Below are 26,637 nucleotides of genomic sequence, written 5' to 3' on the forward strand. Positions count from 1 at the left end.
CCACCCTGGAGCCTCAACTCCCTTTAAAGGTCTCACCTCAGCAGCAGCAGTTAGGAGAGTTGTTCTCTCAGTTAATGGCTCCTTTGCCCTCTCTGATAAGATTCTGTCACCTGAAATCTGATGTTGTTGGAGCCATCCAGCTTTCATTTAATTTGATATGACATATCTTCTCCCGTCCTTTTCCTTTATTGGTTTGATTAACTTTTAATTCTGGAGTCATTTAAGATATACAGAGAAGCCGCAGACACGGCCAGTGTCCAGCCTCCCCGTGCTAACGTCTCACAGCCCGAGGGCCACCTGTGAAACTCAGAATTGTACGTCGGCTTTCTAGAATTAGCATGATTTAAACTTTTCACTGTGGGACCAACACTGTCCCTGAGATCTGCCCTCTTCACTTGGCAAGTGCAGCCCATGGTCGGGCAGCAGAGGGCAAGATTTCCTTCCCTCTCAAGGCCAAGTAGCATTCCGTTGTCAGGACAGACCACATTGATTTTCCTCAGACTTTGGCCCTTGTCCTCTTTTCCCATCTTTTGGGGTTAACCGACCTGCGTTCCTGTCATCAGCTCTGTTGGCCCATTGGCTGCTCACGCGAGTGGAGCAGTGGCTTTGGGGTCTGTAGTATGCAGCCTTCTCTCCCACGGACCCGAACTGTGCCTCTCCTCCCAGGCTCTATGCTCCTGTTGTCACTGAGCTTACACACGCCTCATTCCCCCATGGTCCGCCGTTATTAGTGCTGTGTTCCTTTGTGTTCGAGACCACTCCAACTCTACTGTGTGAAAAAGATTGATGTGGCATGACCTGGGTCACATGTCACTGGGGGTGGCGGAGACTCACTGTTCAAGGTATGGTTCAAGGATCGGAGGTGCCCATGCCACCAAGAGCTTTCGATGGAGGCTTTAGACAAAGTCAGATTCACCTCCGCCTCCCAGAGGCCAAGGTCCCAGCTGTGTGGCTGGAGCAGGCAGAAGAGGCCCTCTCAGCAGGTTCTGGCTGGGCCACAAGCGTGTCCGGTCAGGGGCCTTGAGGGCCAACTGCTCAAACATGATGGACCATGATAGGCCAAGCTGCGCCTCTGTGCTTCACAGTGTTTTGGGTGGTGGCAGCTGGCTGTGTGAATGGCATGTGTTCATTGCACAGAGCCCTCAGTGTCACCCCAGTGGCTTTTTGCAGGGACACCAAGATTCTTGCTCTCTGAGGTGTCACAAGAATCCTGATGTCCCTGCAAAAAGCAACCGTCTACAGTTAACCTTAGCTTGCCCCGTCCCTGTGTGCATGACAGAAAGCCAGTGTCCTTCAGGACAGGGTGTGTCTGGACTTTCCCGCCCAAGCTGGTTCTCGTTGCTCCATTAACTTGGGGAACAGAAAGGGGGCATTCAGTTCCTTCAGTTCCTTTCCTGAACTCCTTTTCTTTAAGGATGGTACATGTGTTTAAGATCACTCCTTGGGACCTGATGTGTCCATTGAGAGGGGATCCTAACAGAAATCAGAGTAGATCTGTAAAATGGCACATCGAGCAGTCAGCTGAGCAGTTCTGTGGATGTTGAGCAAGATTTCTGAGACACAGTGAAGCTTTCCAATGAATCCCGAACCCACAGACAGGAGGAGACTCTGAGGAAGGTCTAGGTTCTGGGGGTCCTGTGGGGACAGGGGGGAGGGATTGGTCACTCTGCCCACCTGTTTCCTGTGGTTGATTGCTGTGTCCTGTGCTCACTCGGTTTCCAGGGAGGCCAGAGGGACTGATCCTCGTGTTGGGTCTCATGAGTCCAGGCAAGATGGTTTCTCACCTTGGAAGGTCCACTCAGACCCACTGTCACAGCAGAAACGAAGCCACTGAGCTCAGGGAGGAAAACAACCTGCCCACGTGGGTGAGCCTGTGTGGGAACTGAGTGCTCTAACTTTAAAGAAAAATGGTTTAAGGAGTCATTATAAGGCACTGGATTGTAGCTCAGGGGCAGAGCGCTTGGCTAGCACGTGTGAGGCATTGGGTTTGATCGTTAGCACCACATAAAAACCAACAAATAAAATAAAGGCATGGTGTCCATCTACAAAAAAAAAAAAAAAAAAAGTCATTATAAAATGTAATTGCGGAGGAGAAAAAGGAGAGAGGGCAGGGGCCAGGGCTGCAGGGAGCTCATCCTTGGCTGGAGCTGCTCATACTTGGTAACGACCACAGCCCACTCCTGGGTCACCAGGGTCTCCAGGATCTCTGCATCCAGGAGACACTGTGCTGGACAGCCTTAGAGAACACTGCGTCCCCATCCCACCCCACCCTGGCTTCCCGTCCAGCTGGGCCAGTGAGCAACAGAGGCCAGTTAAGGGACTGTGGAAACCGCTGGCTTTTACTGAGTCTGAGACTGTGATAAAGAGAGAGGAGACCTTCAGGAGCATTGGGAGAGGCCCGCCTGGCTGTGATGAGGACAGGAGGGGTCTCAGAGGGGCCTGCCCACCCTCCGGGACTCTTTACTCCTGTCCCAGGACACGATCCCAGGTGTCAATGTCGAGTTCTGGTGACCCAGAGAAGGAGTCCTGGAGTCTCTGAGGCGGGCAACAGGGGAGAAGCTTTGAGGGACAGGGGCTGAGGGAGCCTTGGGGCTCAGGAGGCCTGGTGCCAGCCTGTCCCAGAACTGCCCCTCCTGCCCTGAGCCTCCCCGGGTCTGGCAAGACGGGGGGGTGGTGCTGGTACAGGTTCTGGAACTCTTCTCCTGGAGCTCCAAACTGTCCACCCTCCTGCCCGCTCTGTGCACAGCTGGACTCACTCAGGCCAGGCAGTATGCTGCCCCTGCCTGTGCTCATTCCTGGCCAGTGCAGGAACGAGAGGCCCAAGGCTGGGTACCAGAATCCCCAGGGGTTTCTGGGCTCCCTCACCACATCTCGGTGGGCCAGGAAGCCCTGGGGAGCCCCAGTCCTGGGCGCTGCTCTTCCAAGTCAATGAAGTCCACTTGGACTTCTGCTGCCCTGAGGCCCCAGAAGGCCCAGAGCCTGGCAGGTGGGGTGGGGTCAGAAGTCCGAGGCTCTCTAATAGGCTCTGAGCTCAGGATGCCAGGGATCCTCTTCCCACCCACTGCTGACCCTCTCCTGGCCATCCATAAGTCTCTCTGTGCCCACTCAGCTCCGTCCCTTCTCCAGGGCAGATAGGAACACTAACAGGAGGCCCCACTCCTACTCAGCTGCCTCCAAGCCCCCAGGCTAAGGGCCTTGCTCAGGAGACCCCCAAGCTCCCCTCATCATGGCAGAGCTCCCCCTCCCGTGCTGCAGAGTCTCTGTGAGCCCCAGAGGAAGCTGACTTGCTGCCAGAACAGGCGCTGATGGGGCCTCCAGGGGTCCCCATCGATTTCCACACAGAAAAGACAGGAAACCCCACTGTGAGGGATGACTGCTGTTGCCAGTTGTTGGAAACTGGCAGCGACAGGGAAAGAGGTGGGCAATCGCTCACCTTTTTAAAAAGAAGCGTCGTAGGCAAGGCGCGTGGCGCACAGCTGCAATCCAGCCATTCAGGAGCCTGAAGCAGGAGGGTCAAAAGTCCCAGGCCAGTCTCAGCAACTTAATAAGCCCTCAGCAATTTAGTGAGACCCTGTCTCGAAAAAAAAAAAGGCTGGGTATGTAGCTCAGTGTTAGCACATCCCTGGGTTCAATTCCCAGTAGCAAAACAAATAAACTAAATATAAAAATAAAAATGAATAAAAGTGACACATGGGAGTCAACCCAGTGAGCCCATTTAAAAGAAGAAGAAGAGGAAGACGGAAGAGGAGGAGGAGGAGGAAGAGGAGGAGAGGAGAAGGAAGAAGAAGAATTGTAGTTTATAGGGAAAGTTGTACTTTGACATTTGACAGAATGACAGATTTAGAAAATTATAATTTAAATGCTTCAATGCAATAATTGATTCAGACAAGGATCACTGACAGCTGCTAAAACCATCAGCTAACCTGTTGTTTAAGCCTGGCTCTATGGACAAGGACCAAACAGGCTCCATTTTGCCCTGAGACTCCATGTGGTGTAAGAAATGCTTCTCCCATGGGAAAACTCCACCTCTGCCATTGTGAGCCTCTCAGCACACCCTGCTTAGAAACACAAATGTTTCTGTTCTTATACAATGTAAAATTGTTCTCTTTTTGGTTCCTATTTTTCTTGGACAATGTACCCTGTCAGAGAATGATTGTCTAGACATTGATAACCATTCTTTAACTTGTGCTCAGTTAGGGTCATTTAGATCCACTTCCCATTCTGCTTATGATTTTAGATGTCATAATGTTCGTTTATGGTTTTGAATCATAGCAACAGCCACTTATGATTAATATGATTTTGAGCTAAAAAAAAGGTGTACTCTAACCCTGGGAGGAGGTCAAAGGGAGTAGACTTGCAGCTCGCTCCTTGGCCCACCAGCTGATAGATCCAGATGACCAGCTGGTGAATAAAGATGGTTCCAACTGTTTGGAGGTCCTGGAGCTCAGCAACAGCCTGCAGATGCCCACAGAGACACCATCCTGAGGGGAGCAGACGCCTCCCTCCCAACTCGGCACACATCTCCTGAAACCCAGGGCTGACTTCCAAACTGCACACAGCCAGAGCAGGACCCAGGAGCCCTGGGACAACTGAGCCTGCACAGAAGAGGCACCAAGGCCCGTGCAGCACAGCACCAAGTGCTCACCCCTCTCCTGAGCACCTGCTCAGCCTCTTCCATCACCAGGGTCGTGCAAACAAAAAACCACCGAGGTGGCCCTGCCCAAAGCTGGAAGGGTTAAAACGAGCAAGAGAGCAGCAGCTCTTGGCATGGGGACCGTCCCAGGGTGCCACGCCTATGGGAAATGTCCAGAGGTCCAGAAAGTCACAGTACACCTGCTCTCTACAGAGCAGCCGGAGTCCTAGGTATCTGTCCAAGAACATGGAGACCCTGTCCATGAAGACCTTTGCCTGAGACTGTTCAGGGCCCAGAGAACTCCAGCTGGCCCAGCCTGGCCTCGGCCTGCTGTGCAGCACAGCCTGCTTCCCTGTGTGTGGCCTGGCTGTTCTCATGCTCTGACCAGGAGCTGAGTGCCCATGAAGCCTGAGGCATGACAGAGTCCCTGGACAGAAAGTGTGCTGACTGGCACACAGGTTGGTGGCTACAGTACCCAGGCTGTCAGGGGCTCTGCAGTGCCCAGCGGTGGTCCAGGCCACTGTGCAGGGACCTGGTCAGGCCCCACTGAAGGTGGTCTTACCAGAATATGCAGCCAGGGATGTGGCAGAGCCTCCTCCCTCCAGGTGAGCAGAGGGAGGACCCACTGGAGCAGTGGCCCTGGCAGGGGAGGTGGCGGGTGGATGCAGGAGGCCCCAATCCTCCCTGGCCTGCCCCTGTGGACCCTACCTTGTTGTGCCCCTCCCTGGTGCCAGGTCCATCCACCTGGGGTCCCCAGACCCAGGCCTTGCCCCTCTTCTTCCTGGGTCCCAGGGGCTCTGCTGTCTGATTGTTCCACCATGGGAGACCCCACGCCCAGGCTTGGACACAGCCCCTAGACCACCCCCCCTGGGACCAGAGTGACAAGGAAGGAGGTTGGAAAGATTCTGGGATAGGATGGAGACAGGAGAACCCTCTAGTGTTGGCTCAGAGTCTTGTGGATGAGAGTGAGGAGATGGCCAACAGAGGGACTATCCCAGGCCGACCCCTCTCCTGCCCCCTCTTCCTGTGTGGCCCCCATGGGACTCTAGGACCAGTGGGGACAAAGGAGAATGGGAGCCAGAGTCCTGCCTCTGGCCCCCTGGCTGGGCTCCTGTGAATGTGTGCTGTAAACACGGGTCTGCGTGGGTCACTGCTCCTGCTGACTTTGCGTCTCTAGGATCAACACCGAGGGGTGGCATGGCTGGGCCCTGGGTGGTTCCCTGCCTCGTCTCCTGAGGAACCTCCATGCTGACCTCCATGGTGGCTGCACTAATTTACAGTCCCACCAACAGTGCAAAAGTGTCCCTATTTCCTGACACTGTCTCCAGTGCTTGTTGTCATTTGCTCTCTATCTTTTTAAATTCTTTTACTTTATTTATTATTTATTTTTATGCGGTGCTGAGGATGGAACCCAGGGCCTCACACGTGGTAGACGAGCGCTCTACCACTGAGTCCCAGCCCAGCCATGCCATTTGCTTTCTGGACGGTGGCCACTCTGTCTAGAGTGCAATGAAGGCAAACTCCTTCCTGTATAGGGGAGGAGGCTGTTCCCCTGCTGCCTGGGAATCAGAGGCAGAGTGAGGGAGAAGGGAGAAGCACCGTTGCCAGCAGGCTGGCACTGCTGGGAGCTGGCAGCTCCTGCCTTCAGTGCAAGTATATGGGTCCTCAACAGGTGGGTGCTTCAGTGCCCAGTGTTTCAGAAAAGCAGCCCCTCTGGAGAGTGGACCCTCATCTCCCTGGGGGGCGGGGGGGGCAGTACGAATTGCCATCAGTGGGTCTAAAGAAGACACCGGTGACCAAAGTTCCTGTGTTGATGGAAGTGACTGGAGTCTGGTCTTTGTTGTGGACAGTGTTCCCTGCAGGCATCCACCTGGCTGCGACCTTCCTTCATAAGGGGACCAGGGAGTGCGGGAAGGGAGGGTTTGTGCGTCCTAGCTGACAGCAGTGTGCAGCAGCCCAGGAGAGATAGGGCAAGCGGGAGCCAAGAGCAGCTGCTGGGAGCTAGACCTCCGTGGAAGGGCCTCTGTGCTCCTCCATGTGCCCTAAACACGAGTCCTCCGCAGGACACCGCCCTGTGTGCTGGTCTTCCTTCTGCCTCTGAAGGCTGAGGCTCAGCCTCAGTGACCTCCCGGGCTCTCAGTGACTCCCTGGTTCTGGGGACTTCCTTTCTCCTGTACAGGATTCTACAGCTTCATCCAGAATTTCTAGTAGTTTCTACACTCCCCAGCCTACTTAACTGCCGGAGAGGAAACAATCTGCGGCCCTGGGGTTGTCACGTCCCCATTTGTCCACGCAGCTTAGGCCTGTTTGGGGTGTTTCCAGTGGTCAACATAGTGGCCCTCTGTGTGCTGCTCCCTGGAGGCTCAAGCAGCTGCTCTCTGGATGCCGGTGGCAGCTGTTCCCCAGGCTGGCCACGCCCTCTCTGTGCCTGGAGGGACAGGGTCCCAGCTCCTCCCAGCTGGGAAGAGAGCTGGGGGCAGAGTCTTCCTTTGCCCAAGGCTCAGGAAGGAGCTGGAGGCCTTTAGAAGGAGACCAGGTTGGGCTGGGGATGTGGCTCAAGTGGTAGCGCGCTCGCCTGGCATGCCTGCGGCCCGGGTTCCATCCTCAGCACCACATACAAACAAAAACTAAAAAATAAATATTTAAAAAGAAAAAAAAAAAAAAAAAGAAGGAGACCAGGTCAAGAGACCAGGAAGGACGCACCTGTGCTATGGTGTGTCATTGGCCACCTGCCGAAAGCATGTGAGCTGACCTTGATGGCAAGGGGCAGCTCCTACTGGGCTATCTATCCCTGGGCAGGAGCAGGAAGGTGCAGACCGCTGGCTCCAACATCATCTCTGACAAAGCCACCCGTTCCCATACACAGCCTCAACTCCCTGCCACCATGTTTCACCCCCCAGGTTGGGAGTGGGGCACGTTGGTCAGTTCAAGAGAAGGCAGCCTGGGGCCTCGGGCTGCAGTTCCCACGGACGCGGGGTCCTAAGGTTCTGGAGCTCTACAGACCTCAGATTGCGCTCGGCTTTGAAAGAGAGAGGCTGAGGCCAAGAAAGCCCCTCAAGTTACATGAAAGAATGCAGCCGTGCCTCCTCGGCCACCTACAAGGGACTGCTGGGATCAACCCAGGGCGTAGAGATTGTGGGTCATTGCTGATGGCTGCCCAGCTGCAGCCCATAATAAGAGAGTTGATGGCTGGCAGGCCTGGGCGGGTCAAAGGCTGGCACTCCTGTGTGGTTTTCTCAAACCCCATGAGAGAGTTCACTTTCCCAGGCAGCAACCTTGTGGGTGGAAAGGCCCAGTCTCCTGATGGCCTCCAACATGAGGGTCTGCATTGCACAAGCAAGAAGGACGAGACTGTCACTTGCTCACTCCTTCCTACCTTGTGCTGCATACACAGCCCTTCAGGTACGAATGGCTTCAACTTGCAATTAGCAAATGTATTTCATTAGTATACCATAAAAATGATCTACCAGATAAATTGGGGTTTAATTCATGAAGGCAAGCATTTATTGAGTCACTCAACAAACCTATGATACAATGTATGTGTTCCTAAAATTTACCATACAATGCAAAATTGTACCAGTAAAACCACAGCAATTACAGGGGAAAATGCAGCTGGGGCAGGATGCTCAAAACACTTCATCAGTGACACATTTTTTTAAAAAGGAGAAACCTAATAAAAAGATCTGAGCAGGGTGCAGTGGTAAATGCCTGTAATCCCAGCAGTTCAGGAGGCTGAGACAGGAGGATCAGGAGTTCAAAGCCAGCCTCAGCAATGGTGAGGTGCTAAGCAACTCAGTGACACCCTGTCTCTAAATAAAATATAAAATAGGACCGGGGATGTGGCTCAGTGGTCAAGTGCCCCTGAGTTCAATCTCTGATACCAAAAAAAAAAAAAAAAAAAAGGTAGAAATGGGGGCTGGGGTTGTAGCTCAGTGGTAGAGCACTTGCCTTTCATGTGTGGGGCACTGGGTTCGATCCTCAGCACTACATAAAAATAAATAAAGATACTGCGTCTATCTACAAATCAAAAATTTTTAAATGGTAGAACTGTTTTATATGTTATATTTTAAAGAAATTTGCTGAGGATATAGCTCAGTGGTAGAGTATTTGCCTAGCATTCACTAGGCCCTGGGTTCCCAATACTGAAAAAAAAAATCTTAAATATTACAATAAAGCCAGGTGCTGTGGCACATGCCTGTAATCAGAGCAACTCAGGAGACTGAGGCGAGAGGATTGCAAGTTTGAGGGCAGCCTCAGCAACTTAGCAAGACTCTGCCCAAAATAAAAAATAATAAGGGTTAGGGATGCAGTCAGTGGTTAAGCACCCCTGGGTTCAATCTCTGGTACCAAAAACAAAAAAATAAAGTATTACGCTGAGCATGAAAAGACCAGGAATTTGCTGCTGGAGTAGACAAGGCCACAGCTGTGAGACTGTCATGGGAGGAAGATGACCCCCGAGTGTGTGGGTGTGGGTCACAGCCCAGGGTAGTCTGGGACAGCAGGCAGGTGGCAGGTGTGCATGTTTCTGGTTCCCATGTGCTTTGGTTTTGCTGGTGACGTTTTCTGGCAATTCTCAAAAACCAAATGACCTGAGAAAGTGCAAAATCCACATTCTGCTCCAACTGCTGCCTAATTGTTCACCTGTGTGGGGACAAATTCAGGTTTTCCAACCAAGAGATCCCACAGAGCTGCAATCCCGAGGACCTGCTCCAAGTTCTCGCCATGCCAGATGCTGCAGGTGCACTGGGGACCACCTCCCAGGAGCCACGCTGCAGTGAAGACACCATCGACCTGAACAATAAAGTCACAGGCTGTGAGAAGAAGTCGGAGAAGAAGAGCAGGACAGGACAGAAAGGGCTGGTTTGTGGTGACCCTCTTACGGGTCCACGTGTTGATGTCCTGTGCTGCCTCAACTGAACCCCGTGGTCTGATGCAGAAATGGATTATCTCCAGGTTCCAGAGGCTGGACACCTGAGGTGGAGGTGTGGGCAGGGTCTGAGTCCGAGGTTGGGAGGGGGGACCTGCCCCAGGCCTCTCTCCTGCTTCTGGGCGTGGTCCAGCCACCTTTCCTGGGCTTGTAGGAGCATCGCTCTGATCTCTGCCTCCACCTTCACAGGTGTCCTCCGTCTGTCTCCAGATCTCCCGTTTGTAAGGACACTGGTTATTTTGGAGTATGGACCCCCCTGTTCAGGCATTAACTAATTGCATCTGCAATGATTCTCTATCCAAATCTGCTCACCTTCTGGAGTAGTGAGGGCTAGGAGTTCAGCATGTGGACTTTAGGGGGACACTATTCTTCCTGCACACTCAGTGAAGGGGAGATTCCTTTGTGTAAGTTTGAGCAGGAGACCTGACTGCAGTGAGGGGAGAGCCAGGCAGACCCCAGGGAAAGCAGCCCAGGAGGAGAACCGGCCAGGCTTCTGAGATGGTCACAGCCAGGCACGGTAATGAAACAGTGCTAGTCGTCTTTGTGTTGCCGTGACCACAACACCTGACAAGAACAACTCAGAGGGATCCGTCCGTGGCGGAAAGCTGTGGTGGAGGAAAGCTGCTCAGCTCATGGCAGCCTGAAGCAGAGAGAGGAAGGAACTGGGGATGAGGTACACCCTTCCAGGGCACACGACCAGTGACCCGCTTCCTCCAACTAGGCCCCACCTCCCACAAGTCCACCCACCTCTCGGTTAGAGCCCTCCTGACCCAATCATTGCCTGCCAGCCCCACCTCTGAACCCTGCTGCATGGGGACCACGTTTTCAACACTGAGCCTTCTGGGGGACATTCCAGATCCCCGCCAGGCAAGCTTTCAGACGGTCATGGTGTCTAGAAGGTGGCGAGGAGAAGAGTGGTAAGGGACGAGGCCAGAAACACAAAGCAGCTCATCCGTAGGAAACCCATCACCCCCAATTACAAGAGGAACAACGAGAAGGGAGAGAGATCCCAGGGGTTTATCAGAGATGGAGAAAATCAATGGGCATTTCCAATAAAAAGGCCTAAGTTAACCGACCCTCATGTCCCGTGGGATCAGGCAGCTTGGTTGGGCTACCACTGCCTCATGTCACCCAAGGGAGCCACGCCAGGCACTTCAGCAGGTCAGGTGCCCCTTGTGTTTCTTTTGCTTCTCAGTCTAGCAGAACAGCAGGAGCTGCCACGGCTTGCAGATAATATGCATCTATAAACTGTGAGCCCCGAGGCTCCGGTGCCCTTGTCATCTCCACCCTGAGCTCTGGCCATGGCTGCAGCGACAACTAGAGTGCAGGAGTGGCCTGTCAGCCCCCGCCCTCTGCTCTGGGTCTGCCTGCTGCCAGGGCTTTCGAAGCTCCCTCCGCCAGCCGCACCTTTGCATGCCAGACATAGGTGGCGCTGGCCTGGATGCCAGTGGACGAAAGCTCCCATTTTCTGGGTGTCCAGTGGGCAATTCTGGGGCACATCCTACCCAGTGCCCAACTTACAATGCACCCTGGCGATGGATTCCCTGTGTTTCTTTTCCCAGGGTCCCCTTTCCTGACTCCTGAGACCACTTCCAAACACAACTTGCACACAAGAGCATGTCCCAGTCTAATGCAGAGAGTTGTCACTACAAGTGACCCCAGATAGCAGAACATGGGGCAGGATTTCTGGAGAGGTCACACACCCTTCTAACCCACTGTGAGGACCTCATTGCTGGGAAGGGGGTGGACCGTGAACTTCGGCACACTGTGCAGTCACAGTGCCTTTCCTGGGTGCAGTGGGTGTGGAAGGCAAGGCCTGGGCTCTGTGGTAGGGCTGGCACTTTAATCATGTTGTGGCAAGAGTGGTAAGAAGCCCTGTGGGGTCGGCTGGCTTTTATCTATGGTTTAAAAAATTTCTAAAACAACCAAAACCCAAACCAAAAAACCTTAAACAGGCTCAAATCAGCCCACTCTCAACTTGAGACGCTCTGTGGACGCCTAAAGCCTGCTTGACCACAGGAGGGCCTTTGGCTCTGGTGAGGACCAGCCCCGGGTTACCGGCCCCGGGTTACTGCAGCTCTGGGTAATCTCCAGCTGCCTCAAGCTTCTGCTCAAAAAGACCAACTGTTCTCACAACTCTGACAACAGCCTTGCTCCAGCTCCCATTCCCAGCCACCTGCCACTCAAGTTTGAGTGGCGCAGACCCCATATTCCCCTTCTGCAGATCAGAGTGAGTTCTAACCATACTTCTGACCCACTGCATTAGTCCCCTTCTGGTTCCATGATCTGCTGTACAGGCTCAAGGACAGGTGGGGAACGCACTTTCCTTATATTTATCACCTTGTATAAAGGAGAACTAGTCCCTGAGGCAGCACTCAGCGCACATCTGTAGGGTCCCTATCATAGGACCATCTGCATCAACCCAAGAGTTCTCCAAATCCCTTTGAGCAGGTTTCCATGGAGGTACACAGGAGGGACTATGGGACCCTTTGCCTGGGTGATGAGCTCAGTCCTCCAGGGCTTGAGGCCCAGGATGGGGCTCTGGATAAGGTGGGCAGCTCCTCTCAGGCACCAGTTGGAAACCCCAAAGGTTTTGAGTGCTCTTGTGACAGAAACCATGGCAAAGATCAAGTGTAAGTTTCACACACACACACACACATACACACACACTCACATACATACACATATTTTTGAAACTTTTCACATATATGTTGCGGTTGTGCAATGGTCCTTGGTGTCCCCAGGGGACAGGCTCCTTGGATGCTGCATTTGCTTGTTCCATGGGTGCAGCATCTGCAGGAAGCCTAGGTGTGTCCTCTGGTGTGCTCACCTCTGGCTTTCCGAGAAGACCTGATGTGACGTAAATGCTACGTAACCAGTTGTTACACCATATTGTTTAGGGAATGATGAAAAGAATAAAAAGCCCATACATGTTCAGTACAAACAGAGGGGCTTTTCCTGAATGTTTTCTATCTGAGGTTGGTAGAATCTGTGTTGCAGATACGAAGGGCCAACTGTATACTTGAAGAACAGCCAGGCCTCGTGACGCATGCCTGTAATCCCAGTATCTGGGAAGGCTAAGCCAGGAGGATCACAAGTTCCAGGCCAGCCAGGGCAACTTAGCAAGGCCCTAAACAACTTAGCAAGACACTGTCTCAAAACGAAAATTAAAAATTAAGAAGGGCTGCGGATGTGGCTCCATGGTTACTGCTCCTGAGTTCCATCCTCTGTGCCAAAAAAAAAAAAAAAAAAAACAAGAACAAAACCTTACCCAAAGAGAAATTCCTGAAGTACCCAAATGGCTCCAGAAGTTTACTGCCACCCAGTTCTTCTACAAAATCCCCCAGAACAATCTTCAGGAAGCGCCCCCCTTCTCCACTCCTAGGTCCCCACAACCTTTGAGTGTCCCCAACTCCAGCCCTGTCTCCTGGCATCCATTGTCACTGCTGGCCACCCACCCCTGCCATGGCTTGCTGTCTAGCGTCCTGCTGTCCTTGGGGGCCACGTGGACTGTGGGTGGTGGAAGCTATGGGCCATGGGGGAGGGCAGGACGGGGCAGCCCTGGGGGCTGGGGCAGATCAGGCCCACGCAGGAGGGGCTGAAGTTTGCAGGGGAGCAGGCCAAGCTGTCACTGCCCTGCAGGCTTCAGGGACAGAAGCCTGGGGACAGGGACAGTGTGTGGGGGATGGGTGGGTGCTCAGGGAGTACAGAAGAAAAAAACCTGGGCGGAAAGAATACTAACAGGGAGGGGGGAAATTGCAACTTTTTTTTTTAAGGGAGAAAATGCCCTTGTTTATTTATTTTTGGTACCCAAGACTGAACCCATGAGTACTTAACCATCGAGCCACACCCCAGCCATATTTATTTATTTATTATTTTTAATTTAGAGACTGGGCCTCCCTAAATTGCTGAGGCTGGCTTTGAATTTGTGATCCTCCTGCTGAGTCGCTGGGATTACAGCTGTGTGCCACCTGGCCCTAAAATTTTTTAGAAACACTTCCAAAATACTTAAGGACCTTCACTCTATATGGGATCAGTTGTCATCAGCACAGGATTTCTTGGTCTAAATAATACTTTTGACAGTGAGATCCAAACAAATAAAAGGTAATTTTTTTTTCCTCTTCTCTCTCTCTTAAAAAATCTTTTGTTGTACATCTACAAATTTGTAGATTTAAGATTTCTTACGTAATAATTGGCAACATAGCATCTTTCCCAAAAATATACATTAAAATATATTATAGAAGATTTTTAACCCTGTCCATGGATTTTTTAAAATTTTTGTTGTAGTTGGATGCAATACCTTTATTTTATTCATTTATTTTTATGTGGTGCTGAGGATTGAACCCAGGGCTTTGCATGTGCTAGGTGAGTGCTCTACCGCTGAGCCACAACCCCAACCCTCTCTGTGGATTTTTAAATAACTCCTCCTAGCTAATTTTTTTTTAACAAGATGAAAACTGTTTCTTTAAAAAGCAAAGAACTAATCAAAAGAATTCACAGTAACTGAAATTAAACTTTTCATCTGGGTTGACCTAAATTTGTCTAAAACACTTAAATATATCTTTTCCCACTTTTTTTTGCAGTAAAATATAGCTATAAGTGCCCCCAAAGACGCTAGTCTTCTTTAAGACATCATTAAACATTTTTATACCTAGAATATGTAAAACTTATGTTCTGCTGAAGGTTAGGTGAACTGCATTATTTTGAAACACAGGTAGCATAGTCTAGGTTCTCCACTGTGATACCCCTGTGTTAAAAAAATTAACTGAAGGAAAATATTTCTCTAATCTCATGTTGTCTTCATGTTTACACAGAAAATTAAAAATTTTTAAATTTATCAACACAGATAGCCTGGGAATTTCAATGCTAAAGTCATCTGCTTTGGTGAAAAATATCTTGATTGACTGTCTACACCTATCCAATCAATCCCTACTATGCAATGACTGGATGGTTGTGATTTCCATCTCCACTTACTCGTATGCATGGAGATAGCCTCTAAAAATTGGAGTTTCATCAGCATTTACTAGGTAAGATTCCATTTACAGAGGACCAGGAACAATTGCCTTATTTTAAGAGCAGTGGGATTTACTTATGAATATTTGGGGGTAGAATCTAATTTGTTCTATTTGTGGAATCCTAAGCCATTTTGGGGAACTTTGGAAAAAGTATACTGATTAATTTGCATTGAAGCTATCTTCAGAAATAAATCTGCATAGATATACTCCTCAGTATTCTTTTTTTAACATAAAGGTATCTATGAGTTTTTTTCTATTTTTTTTCTTTTTTTTAGCTATAAAGAGGCATATTCCAATCCATTTAATGACATTTACCTCAAATGCTTTTTGAGTTTGGGATTTATTTAAGGCAGGAGAACTAAAGCAATCCAGATGAGTGCCCTTTTTCCTGTATCACTCCTGTGTGGGCAGAATTGGTGACACTATTCAGATGCCCTAGAGGACTCCAACAGGATCCACCAGGCACTTGTGTCTCCTAGAGTTGGTTTTTACAAAAGGGCTTATTAGAATGGTTGATGTGTTTTGAATAAAAATACTCTTTCTATCAAGTATAACTTAAGAATAAGTTCCAACTCTGGAAATAGAAATATTTTCAAAAGGGGAATGGATGTTTTCTCTTCAGCAGCTAAGAAAATATATGTGACAAGCAACATATGGCAGACTTATACTTACAAGCGCATACACATATATTCTCTCACATATTCCTTCTCAATAACTGATTCTTGCCCCAATTTAGACATTAATTTATCAGAAAAAATGTCAGAGGTGGACATAAATCTATAGTTCCAGATTTTGGCCATTTTCAATTTCTCTATGCCTAAGGAAATATAACTCTGGCATGAAGACATTTTCACAGTTGGTGTGTGTGACTGTGGGGAGAAACAGGAAGCTGACAAGGCAATTCACCCTGGGTTTGGCCCAGGGCACAAGAAAGGAATGCTGCCTTCACACGTGGCAGGATGCAATCCCCAAGGGCAGCACCCAGCCAGCCACACATGGGACTCGCAGGATGTGGCAGGTCAGAGCGTGCATCAGACAAAGGTGCAGATTAGCCACAGGGGAGCACTTAGAAAAACTTAAAAGCATTTCTTTTGTTTTATGTCTTGGTTCAGGCATAAAAGAATCTTTGGCCACATCTCATTGGTTCTGCTGACTACTATTGTCCTTTTACCATCTCCTTGAGCCTGGTGAAAACTCAGGGTTCCAAATTATGGTCACCTGGACAAAGAAGCACTTGCTGGCATGTGTTTCACATAGAAATCCCCAGCCTGTGAGGGGCTGGTGGAGAAGATCACCTTTTGGGCCTGCTCTGGAGCAGGGCACACACTGAGTGCACTGCTGACTTCAGAGGCCAGTGCTGCCTTCCTGCTGTCCCCACATGTAGGAAGAGATGGACCACAAGATCCCCAGCAGGGGTGCTCTGATCACAAGTACCCATCACAGTTAGGGTGTCCCAACCATGGGAAAACTGTGGGGGAACTAGATTTTGCCTTAATGCTTGGAAATTTTTCTTTATTTTTCTTTCTTTCTTTATTTTTTTAAAGAGAGAGAGAATTTTTTAATATTTATTTTTTAGTTTTCAGCGGACACAACATCTTTGTTGGTATGTGGTGCTGAGGATCGAACCCGGGCCACACGCATGCCAGGCGAGCGCGCTACCGCTTGAGCCACATCCCCAGCCCTGGAAATTTTTCTTTAAATTCTGCTTGGTGGATCACAGCCAGAGCATGGCAAACTTCCCCTTCCTCCCCTCCCCCGCTCCCTTCCTTCCTTTCTTTCATTCCAGGGATGGAACCCAGGGTGCTTAATAACCACTAAGCCATATCCCCAGCCATTTTTGTGTTTTATTTTGAGACAGGGTTCTGCTAAATTGCTGAGGCTGGCTTTGAATTCACCATCCTCCTGCCTCAGCTGGGATTACAGGTGTGCACCACCACACCTGCCATGAACATCTTTTTATTCTGCGTCATGGCCCAAATCATGAAGGCATCCGTTGAGGTACAGGCTTTGTTGGGAGACACAGGCATGGTGGCTTCTGGAGCTCCTTCTCCTTGTTGGTGCACAACTTCAGCTCACACTGTGTGAAGAGCAGCGAGGTTTTGAACATGGGCTAAAAAGACAAAGCTGAATTACTTATCTCTCTTGGCTTGTGAGATAGGAAAGTGCACTCTCTTGGGGCTTGTAGAATTCAGACTCATCTTTAGGACCAAAGTTTGCAATTATGGTGTAATCAGACATCCTAAAGCATCAAAGCAGCACATTCATGGAGTCCTGCTTAATTGGTGAGCTACACATTCATCTTAAGTCCTGCTCGGTAGATGAGCAGGCAGAGCTGGCCTCTGGTGTTGGATGTCAGGACAGTGCAACCTGGAGGCCACCATGGACCTGGAGAAGTGTCCCAGCTGCTCACAGGACCAAATCATGAAACTGCAACTTTTACTCTAAGAAGCTCCATAAACACCCTTACCTTTACTTTCCATGCCTGTTTTCCTTAACATAAATTCCTAAATTCTTAAAAAGCCAAGCATCTTAGAGTATCAAGTCTAGATAATTCATGCTTACATACATTGCTGGCTTACACAAGCACTTTTTTCAGACTAAATAAAGCTAAGGGAAAATGCTGTTAAAGGCTTATGAAACAGGTGTATGCCAAACATCATCTATTAACTAGATGCCCTAACCCAGACTCCCTGAAAGACCAGACCCCAGTCCATCAATAGGAGAGCTGAGCCAGCTGGAGGATGTCACTCCCACATACTTCTCATGGCATTGTTTACTACATTTCCTCTAAAAAAAAAAGAGCCCAAGACCCCAAAGCACAATTCACTCCTTCTGAGTGTGTGTCCTGCTCTACTGATGCTTTCCTGAAGAAATCTGCTTTCCTTTTTTAAAAAATCCTTTTTAATGCCTCTTTGACACTTCCTGAAATTCCTTCCAGGGTGAGGTGAGATCCCCTTCTCCCTTCTGGGGGACTTCTTGGACCCCTCTCCAGTGACAGTGGGCAGCTCTGCTGCTGGGAAGACACATCGTCTGGTGCTGGTGGTGACTACTGGGAACGTTGCTCTGGGCCTCCCTAGTTCCAGCTCCCAGACCCCTCCCAGGCACAGGCCCCTGGATAATTTATGCCTCAAATGCAGATTCCTTATTATACCACAACATCATACATAGCAATGGACATATTACATGAATTAAAATAGAAAATTTTCATAGTTTTCATTCCTAGAAGGATTTTTTTGAGGGGAGGGGTCTCTTTCAAATTACTTGCCCCCCCCCCCCCAGTCTCTTGCTCTCTGGTGGTTGTTACATTGTTTCTTTTTTATTTCTTTAAACACATAAGATGTAACTATTTCGAGCCTGATAATACCAGTGCTGCAGTTTTCCAGCTATGGCTGTGACTGCACAGCCCAATGGTTCTCACTCAGCAATTTTCTTGTGCTCTGTGACATTTTGGGCTATGGATTCTCTGTGTTCTTTCAAAGCATTTGTGGGAAGCAGCTGAAACCAAACTTGTGTTTCTCCAGGGAACATTTGCGGTGATTCATTTATCAGATTGAACCCTAGTTTTGTTACATGGCAATCTGAGAAAGTCTTTAAGATTACTTTTTTTTTTTTTTTTAAGAAACCACATTATCTGTAATCGCCAATGTATGACGGATTGATTGTACACCAACACCTTCTCTGCAGTGTTCACAGGAAAGCATATTCTGTGGCTGACCACAAACACCGCTATGCAGGATGTATTCTGTGGGCACTTAAAATTTTGCCCCTGAGTCTCTGTCACCCAGGAGTCAGGACAGTGGCCTCAACCCCTGCTGGGGCCCGTCCTAGACAAGGCTGCACAGGAGGAAGCCAGGGTAGCTTGAGGGATATTCCACACTGGAGAAAGGGTTGTGCAGGCTTAGCCTTTCTCAACTAGGGCACCCTGGGGCTCTTAAGGTCCTAAGGCAGTTGCTTCTGCACCAAGCCAGGGCAGAGGAGCTTAGGAAGACAATCCTAGCAGTTGGGGCCCTGCCCTCAGGGGGCTAGGAAATCAAGGACTAGTAGGTTATCCAACTGGAGTAGAAGGGACCTAAGGAGGTGGGTGGTGACCACAGCCACTGTTGAATGCACTCTTTGCACTTCCAAAAATGACCTGGGTTTGGTCTGAGGCCCTAGTGAAAATTCTTGATTTTATCAGGAGGGCCCAGTGGAAAACCTGGGAGGGTTTAATTGGGGAGGTTGTGATTGACAGTTTATGAAGATCCCAGGTCCCTGCTCAGGGACTTCAAGGGTGCAAGGTATTAAGGACCCTCAGTGTGAAGCTCCCTGGCTGGCTCCTCCTTCACCTGCCCTTCAGCCTGGGGTCCTCCCTGCTCAGAGGGCCTCAGCTACAGGCCCAGCCAGGCCTGACCTTGAGCGGCAGCCTGGCTAGGTCCACCAGGCTGCATCTGGAATGCTGGAGAAATCCCTGAATTTCCTGGGTTGGCCTGGAAGGAATCAGGTTACCTTCTGATCCGCAGACAGAGGGGCTCCCCCAGTAAGCAGAGCAGGGCCAGGGACTGACTGCGGGGGCCCCAGCAGACCTGTGGGCGGCATATGAGGGGAAGGCCGAGAAGGGCCTGACAGCTCCGGGGGGATCTACCCATGACCGGAGGCTGGGGGAAGAGGGGAGGCCTAGAGAAGGGACTGGTGGGGCTGGCCGCCGCCAGGACTCCGGGCCGGGGCGGAGCGAGACTTGAGAGAAACGCGGGAGGCAAGAGGCGGAGAGCCAGGCCCCCCGGTCTCGGTGGCTGGGGTGGGTGGGTGCACCTCGACCCGCAAGGGCAGATCCAGGCCAGGCGCGAGCAGGTCCAGGCGCCAGGGAAGGCGCCCACCCCTGCTGGGCCCCAGAAGACGTTCGCGGGGCCTCCGGGGGAGCCCTCCAACCCCGCCCCGTGTCCGCCCTCCCCGCCCCCTGCCCGCCCCCAAACCCACCCCGCCCCCTGCCCGCCCTCGCCTCCGCGCGCCATTGCCCGCGCCCTAAGGACGCGCGTCCCCTCGCTCCTGGCCATGGCGGGCCTGGTGCTGCGCCCAGCCAAGGGCTACCGGGTAGTGCTGCTCGGCAGCATGGACGTGGGCAAGACCGCGCTGGCCACACAGTTCGCGTGCGGCCGCTTCCCCGAGCGCTGCGAGTCGTCGGTGGAAGAGCTGTTCAGCAAGGTGATCGAGGTGAACGCGGCGCCCGCGCTTCTGGAGATCGTGGACACCGTGGGCGCGGACCACCTGGTCACCCTCAAGGACCTATACATCAGGAACAGCGACGGCTTCGTGGTGCTCTACAGCGTGTGCAGCGAGGCCTCCTTCGAGGCGGTGCGGCCGCTGCGCGAGCGCATGGGCCGGCTGCGGGGGCCCAAGGCCGTGCCGCTGGTGCTGGTGGGCACCAAGGCCGACCTGGACGCCGAGCGCCAGGTGCTGACGGCGCAGGGCCGCGCGCTGGCCCGCGAGTGGCGCTGCCCGTTCCTGGAGGTCACGGCCAAGAGCAAGATGATGGTGGACCGCGTGTTCACGCAGGTGGTGCGCGAGATGGAGGCCCTGGCCCCGCCGGAGGAGGCGCCCCGCGTCCCGGTCAACGCCCATAATACGTGGCCGTCCGAGAGGTTCATCGGCTAGTGTGCCGCGGTGATCTTCCGCGTCGGTCGCGCTTCGTGACTTCTGAAGCTCAGTGTCGGTGCTCAGTGCCTTTTAAAAGAAAGCTCCCACGCCTAGACAAGTGTGTGCTTCTGCATACCAGCTCAGACGGCGCTCAGGCCGCCTGCCTGCCCAACCCTGGCCCAAACTGTGCCACTTTGTTTACCTCTGACTGCGCTACAAGAAGAAACCAAAAAAAGCTCATTTCCCCCAGTGTGGAGACAATACCCTTCTTTTCTTTCATTGGAATTTGTTATGGACTTGTGTGGTTGTGATTAGCACCCGGTTGATGTTTGCTTTGATTGAGGACGGCCACCTGAACTTTTACGTGTGCCCGTTGCAGGAGGTTTTCTCCTCTCCTTCACAGCCTGGAATTGCAGCAGTAAGATTTTCCTCGGCGTTATTCTAAATATAGTTATGACATACACAACGTTGGTTTGAAAGGAGATATTGTTGGAGGGGGACAACTGCCCACACAAAGAGCTCAGAGCTGCCTGATTGTAACTGGCATCTAATCGATTTCTGCCACTGTAAATTGGAAATAAAAAAAAAATGGCTTTAGAAATTGATGGTTTTTAGAGTGTCTGTCTGACTTACCTGTAAATCTGTAATTCCTAAGGTTTTCACACACTGCTTCCAGTTATTCTCCAGGAAACAAGCTGGTGACTAGAGGGAAGGGTGTCCAGCTGATAGGGAGTGTTTTGGCAGAAGTGCTTTGGGGAGCCAGTGTTGGCCAGGTTGAGATGTTTTGTCTGAATACCTGCATAGCTGAACGGTGACAGAGCTCCTGAAACACAAGCAAACCAGCAAGGATGTTTTTGTATAGTTTTCACATAATATGATAAATGTTAAAAACTGACCTTTGAAATGAGTACTTTATATAAATTTGCACAAATTAACAATTTTACCTCCCTAGCTGCAACATACATATATTTTTTAACTTAGGAAGCCATTTTGAGCAATCTCCTAAAAAAATAAATAAATAAAAAAGGAAGCTCAAAACTATGCCTATAATCTGAAATAATGTGTTAAAGGAAAGTTATTTGTAAAGTGGTTATGAGGCTATGTTTATTTGTATGATATGTGATTTGGGGGTGGTACTGGGGATTGAACCTAGGAGTGCTTTACCACTGAGCTACATTCCCAGTTCTTCTTATTATTTTACTTTTGGGAGGTGCTAGGAATCTAACCCAGGTTACTTGCACGCCAAGCAAGCACTCTACCACTGAGCCACACCCCCAGTCCTGATATGTGGTATTTTAATAGAAGATAGACTTTTTCTTACTGTAAAGGTTATGTGTCAGAGCTTTACTGCTGTCCAGGACGGCAGTTCTCCCTCTCTTCCCCCGCTTCCTGAGATGGGGTAGGCAGAAGCTGCTGACTAGCTCCCCTCCTGCACCCTAGATCTTGCCCGGCCACCTCCTGGCGGTGCTGTCAATCACCTCTCTGAGGGGTTGTTTCAGAGGAGAGGGAGGGTGAGGCATCAGTGAGGGGAGCACTTTCCAGGCCTCAGAGTCACTGTCACTGTCAAAGCTGCCCCTCCTGCTGAGGGGAGGGGTCAGGGAAAGCTGGCAGGGGAGTGGACAGCATTTTGTTCCCAGCCCTGAGAGCTGGCCCCATCCGTGACTGGAAGCAGAGTGGCTGAGTGGGTCCCCCCCTTCGCACATACACACACCCCACTTTCTGACTCTCCATCTGCCTGCGCTGAGGCCTCCAGGGAAGGTTTGTGTCCCTGCATCCCAGTTCCCATGGATATAAGGGCTCCATCCAGGGAAATATTCCCAGTGGCCATTTCTGCCTTTGGATCCCTGGGATGACCTCAGACACTCCCACTCGGATCCAAGTTTCCAAGTTTCCGACTGAGGGCTGTTTTTGGCTGAGCAGTCAACTGGATGAACGAGGGGGCCACGTGGCCAGCTCCTCCAGCCTCAGGAGTGCGTTGGGAGCAGCTTTCTGGGTGTGCGTGTGCACACATGTACAGATCCACATAAAATTAAAGACCTGCAGTCGGGATTTCCCTTCTCTTCCTGTATTTCTAATTTCTAACTTCCTTGTGTTAGGCACCAGTCGCCTCAATCCCTTCAGAGACGGGCCTAAGTGACTCCAGAGTGAATTTGCCAGGGGCTGCTTCCCTCCTGCAGGCACCCTGCTCCGGGTGGGGGAGGTGCCAGGACCTCCCAGTTCTTGGCGCTGGAGTCCCACAGGAATGTGTCAAGTGGCTGAAGTTCCACTCTGTCCAGGGGAGGGCTGTGGTGTTCAGGCCGATGCTGAGGACTCTTTGGGTGGATTTAAAACACTTGCTTCAGTTGTGTGATCTGCCTCTTCTCTGCTGCTGGAGGTCTCCCTGTCTGTGTGCAGGGCAGCCCCTGAGAGGTCCACAGGGATTCCTGCCTGCTGGTCCCCACGCCTGTTTAACCCTTTCCCTCGAGGGTGGGCTGGACCTAGTGGCCCTCTTTTAAAACATGGGCAAAAAGGTGGGATGTCACTGACAAAAAGGCCACCCAGCTCAGCAGCTCTGCAGAGGCCCCCAACCCGCAGGACCGGGGGACAACCTGTGCTTATGTTTTATACCAGCCGCGTCGGGACCTGCTTCTGGGCAGTGTGGAAGCTGAAGGCTGAGGTGCCCTGGAGGGACCTTGTTGTCCTGGAGAACAAAGAAGCCGGGGATGTGTTACTGGAAACTGGAGGGGAAGGAATTCTGTACCTGATGGCAGAAAGCACAGCCTCTGGACCTGTGGAAAGTCGAAAGTCCCTTGGAGATGGGCGACCCTCTAGGTCTCCCAGCAAGATGCTGAAGGCACCACTTGGTTCCCTCTCACTGCCTACAGTAAATATGCAAAAGAGAAATGAACAACAAGGCTGCTAAGTCATATTCCATTGTGTATAAATGCCACATTTTTTTTATCCATTCATCTATGAAGAGCAATAAAATCATGGCATTTGCAGGTAAATGGATGGAATTAGAGGAGATAATGCTGAGTGAAGTTAGCCAATCCCCCAAAAAACAATGTTTTCTCTGATATAAGGAGGCTGATTCATAGGGAGGGGGAGTATGGGAGGAATAGATGAACTCTAGATAGGGCAGAGGAGTGGGAGGGGAAGGGAGAGGCATGGGGTTAGAAATGATGGTGGAATGTGATGGACATCATTACCAAAGTTCATGTATGAAGACACAAATTGATGTGAATATACTTGTACACAACCAGAGATATGAAAAATTGTGCTCTATATGTGTAATATGAATTGTAATGCATTCTGCTGTCATATATAAATTTTTAAAAATTAATAATAAAAAAGGAAGGTTGCCGAAAAGGGACCAGTACTTGGTGAGAATTTCTCAGTGTCTCCAAATGATGAAAGACACTACCTTTAAAAAATGGCTTCCCAACAAATTCTGAACCCAGGAGAATTGGCCCACCGTGTAGCTACGGGTATGACTGTAAAACTTCCTGTTGAGACCCAGAAAGATCCAAGGTGGTGCCCACAGTAATCCTCAGTCACACCAAAGGTCCTTTAAAAAGGAGGTGTGCCCCGATCAGCAGGGGCCACGCCAGCAGGAGGCCAAGGTAGAGAAGGACCTATCCCAAAGGCTTCCTGTGTTTCTTTTCTCTAATGCTCAATGGAAATCACAGGGAGGCCACAGACTTTGCCCCCAGGACTGGGGTTTGAACCCAGGCTCTCTAATGCTGAGTCCGGTTCAAACTTGCAGTCCTACCACCTCAGCCATTTGGAGGCTGGGATTACAGTGGTGGGTCACCATGGTCTGGCCCACAAAGGTTTAGAAAGAATTATATCAGCACAGATACCACCAGTGTGGACTTAAAAAGCAAAGCAGGGGACTGGGGCTGGGGCTCAGCAGTAGCACACTTGCCTGGCATATGTAAGGCACTGGGTTCAATTCTCAGCACCACATATAAGTAAGTAAAATAAAGGTCTATCAACAACTTTAAAAATATACATTTTTTTTAAAGCAGGGCAGTACAAAATAAAAGGAGATGTTGAAAGGAAGTAGCCTGAGAAACTGTGAGATCACAAAGTGTGCTCTCTTCCATAAAAAATAAATAGAAAATTTTTAAAAAAGAGATTCAGGGGGCCAGGTATACCTGTGATCCAGTGACTATGACACAGGTTCTAGGCCAGCCTCAGCTACTTAGTGAGACCCTGTCTCAAAAAAAAAAAAAAAAAAAAAAAAAAAGAATGCAGGGAACAGAGCCAAGAGCTCAGAGGGTAAGGCCCAAGCCATGGAGAGTTAGTGGCAGACCTGAAGACCTGTCAAAGAATTGCAATATTTGCCCAGCTGGCTTTCAGAGTTGGCGTGGACCTGAGCTCCTCTACCAGTCACATGGTACAGGACAGCTGTGAGAGCAGAGCCGGGCAGGAGGCAGAGCGGGGAAAGCCGCCTCGTGGGGTCGTGGGTGTACCGGCCTCGAGAAGCCACACTGGAGGAGCTGTATAGACAGGACTTGATTTAGATGACAAGATTGTCAACTGAAAGCTGATGGCACCTGGGAGGTGAGATCAATCCATTTGGTAATGTTAGAGCAGCATTCCGTATACTCAGCACGTTGCATTCCTGAGGTTAACTTCAATAGACTATTATTTTTTAAAAAATTTTTTCTAGTAGTGGATGGACACTTTACTTATTTTTATATAGTGCTGAGGATCGAACCCACGTGCAAGGCAGGCACTCTACCACTGAGCGACAGCCCCAGCCCTCAATTGGTTGTTATTTGAAGCAAACCTTTATATAGCTTTGCTAAGACGTGTTTTGTAGTTTTCCATCTGTGTCCATCAATGAGATGTGCTTGTGAGTTTTTTCTTTAGAGTGCCCTTGTTCGTGTTCGTTACCAACATTAAACCACATAACCACACACACAACACAGTATGCACAATCTAATAGTCTTTTTCTTTTCTCTGGTAGGTTCTGTTAAAGATTTGAAATGATCTACTCTTCCAATATTTTGTACAAATTACTTTGAAATGCATCATTTGCAAAAAATTTAAAATTTCTTTAATTGTTAGGGGTTTGGGGATTTTTGTTTTGTTGTGGTGCCACAGCTTGTACGTGCGAGGCAAAACTGAGCTATATCTCCAAGCCATAATTGTCATAGGTTTTAAATTCTCTTCTCAGTTTCCTAATTTATATTTTCTAGGAAACTACCTATCCAATGTCCTTTCAAATGTATTGAACAAAACATTTATATCAACCTCTTACTACATTTTTAATAATTGTAGAACCTCTGGTTAGGTTTCTAGTTTTCTTCCTAATATTGTTTATTTTTACCCTTTAGCTCTTTCTTTTTCTCTGTCTCTTTAACCTAAAATTCATAAAAGAAAAGGCTGCTAAGTTCTCAGGAGGACACTCTGGGTTTAGCATGCAGGATATCTATTAGAGCTGTTTACCAGGCCTGCTGCTCCTTTCAGCAGCTCGGGAGGCTGAGGCAGGAGGTTTACAAGTTTGAGACCAGCCTCAGCAACTTAGGGAGACCCTGTATCAAAACGAAAAATAAAAAAGGGCTGGGGATGTGGTACCCCTGGGTTCAAACCCTATTGAGAGAGAGAGAGAGAGAGAGAGAGAGAGAGAGAGAGAGAGAGAGAGAGAGAGAGAGAGGGAGGTTTAGAGGAAATCAGGCACAGGTGCAAATGGCAAACACCTCCCTCCACGGGAGGCTGAGGCAGGAAGATCACAAGTTTGAGGCCAGCCTGGGCACTGTGTCACAATAAAATTTTTTAAAGACTGGGATGTGGCCAGTGGTAGAGCGCTTGCTTAGCACGAGTACCACGAAGAAGAAGGAAAAGAGGCAGCAGCAGAACTTTGGGGGACGCGCCTGTGGATGGAAGGGGGGCAGGAGGGCAGAGGGGAGGCTGAGCTGTAGGGCACCCTGTTGACAGCCTCAGCCAGCCCCATGGAGAGGGACCCTGGAACTAGGATGGCACTTCAGAGGGGTCCTGAGCTAGGACAACATGGCCAGGACCAGCAGGATGTGAGGGGCCCAGGGAAGGGGTGTGGTGTTGAGCCGATCGGCCCTGAGGGGCTGACCTCTGAGGTCTGCCCACCAGCGGCCTCCAGCAGTGCAGCCATAAGCGTGTGAGGGATACTCTAGGCAGTCCATCACGGCTGAGCAGGACCGCAGTGCTGTGCTGTGCCCTCCTGGGCCACCTGTAGTCCATCCCCATCAGCTGACCAAAGGCTCTCTGGGGGCTTGAACTGGGGCAGAAGCAGGAGACACAGCCTCCAGCACACCACGGCCTAGTCATCAGCCAAGGCTCCTGCTGTCACAGTCCAGCGATGGGGACACGGTCTTCCCACGGGGGCGGCCAGGTAGGTGGGCTCTCCTGCCTCACAGGCTCACACACGTCTGCCTGCCAGGCAGAGAGCAGTGGCCGGCATCGGGGAGCTGGCTGGGCCCCCCCTG

General features: G+C 50.5%; 1 protein-coding gene, 1 long non-coding RNA gene and 1 other non-coding gene across 3 annotated transcripts; 1 reads left to right on the forward strand and 2 right to left on the reverse strand.

Annotated features, from left to right (window-relative positions):
• Positions 1–16,399: 16,399 nt before the first annotated feature.
• On the reverse strand, positions 16,400–19,490 carry LOC144377963 (uncharacterized). Its single transcript, XR_013439315.1, has 2 exons — positions 19,061–19,490; positions 16,400–16,685 (listed from the first exon to the last, which is right to left on the reverse strand). It is a non-coding gene; the product is annotated as an uncharacterized LOC144377963 (long non-coding RNA).
• A 36-nt stretch (positions 19,491–19,526) lies between these two features.
• Positions 19,527–20,786, forward strand: LOC101962702 (ras-related protein Rap-2c). Its single transcript, XM_040275664.2, has one exon. It carries the CDS (start codon positions 19,604–19,606, stop codon positions 20,201–20,203), a length of 600 nt encoding a protein of 199 aa, XP_040131598.2. The 5' UTR covers positions 19,527–19,603; the 3' UTR covers positions 20,204–20,786.
• Positions 20,787–21,390: 604 nt separating this feature from the next.
• Trnaa-ggc (transfer RNA alanine (anticodon GGC)) lies at positions 21,391–21,461 on the reverse strand. The gene has a single exon. It is a non-coding gene; the product is annotated as a tRNA-Ala (tRNA).
• Between the last annotated feature and the right edge of the window lie 5,176 nt (positions 21,462–26,637).

Source organism: Ictidomys tridecemlineatus, chromosome 5, assembly GCF_052094955.1.
Source record: "Ictidomys tridecemlineatus isolate mIctTri1 chromosome 5, mIctTri1.hap1, whole genome shotgun sequence".
Taxonomy (NCBI): Eukaryota; Metazoa; Chordata; class Mammalia; order Rodentia; family Sciuridae; genus Ictidomys; species Ictidomys tridecemlineatus.

What these genes read in the sequence shown, in the direction of transcription:
- LOC101962702 (XM_040275664.2), top strand. Translation starts at nt 19,604, where the DNA reads ATGGCGGGCCTGGTGCTGCGCCCAGCCAAGGGCTACCGGGTAGTGCTG.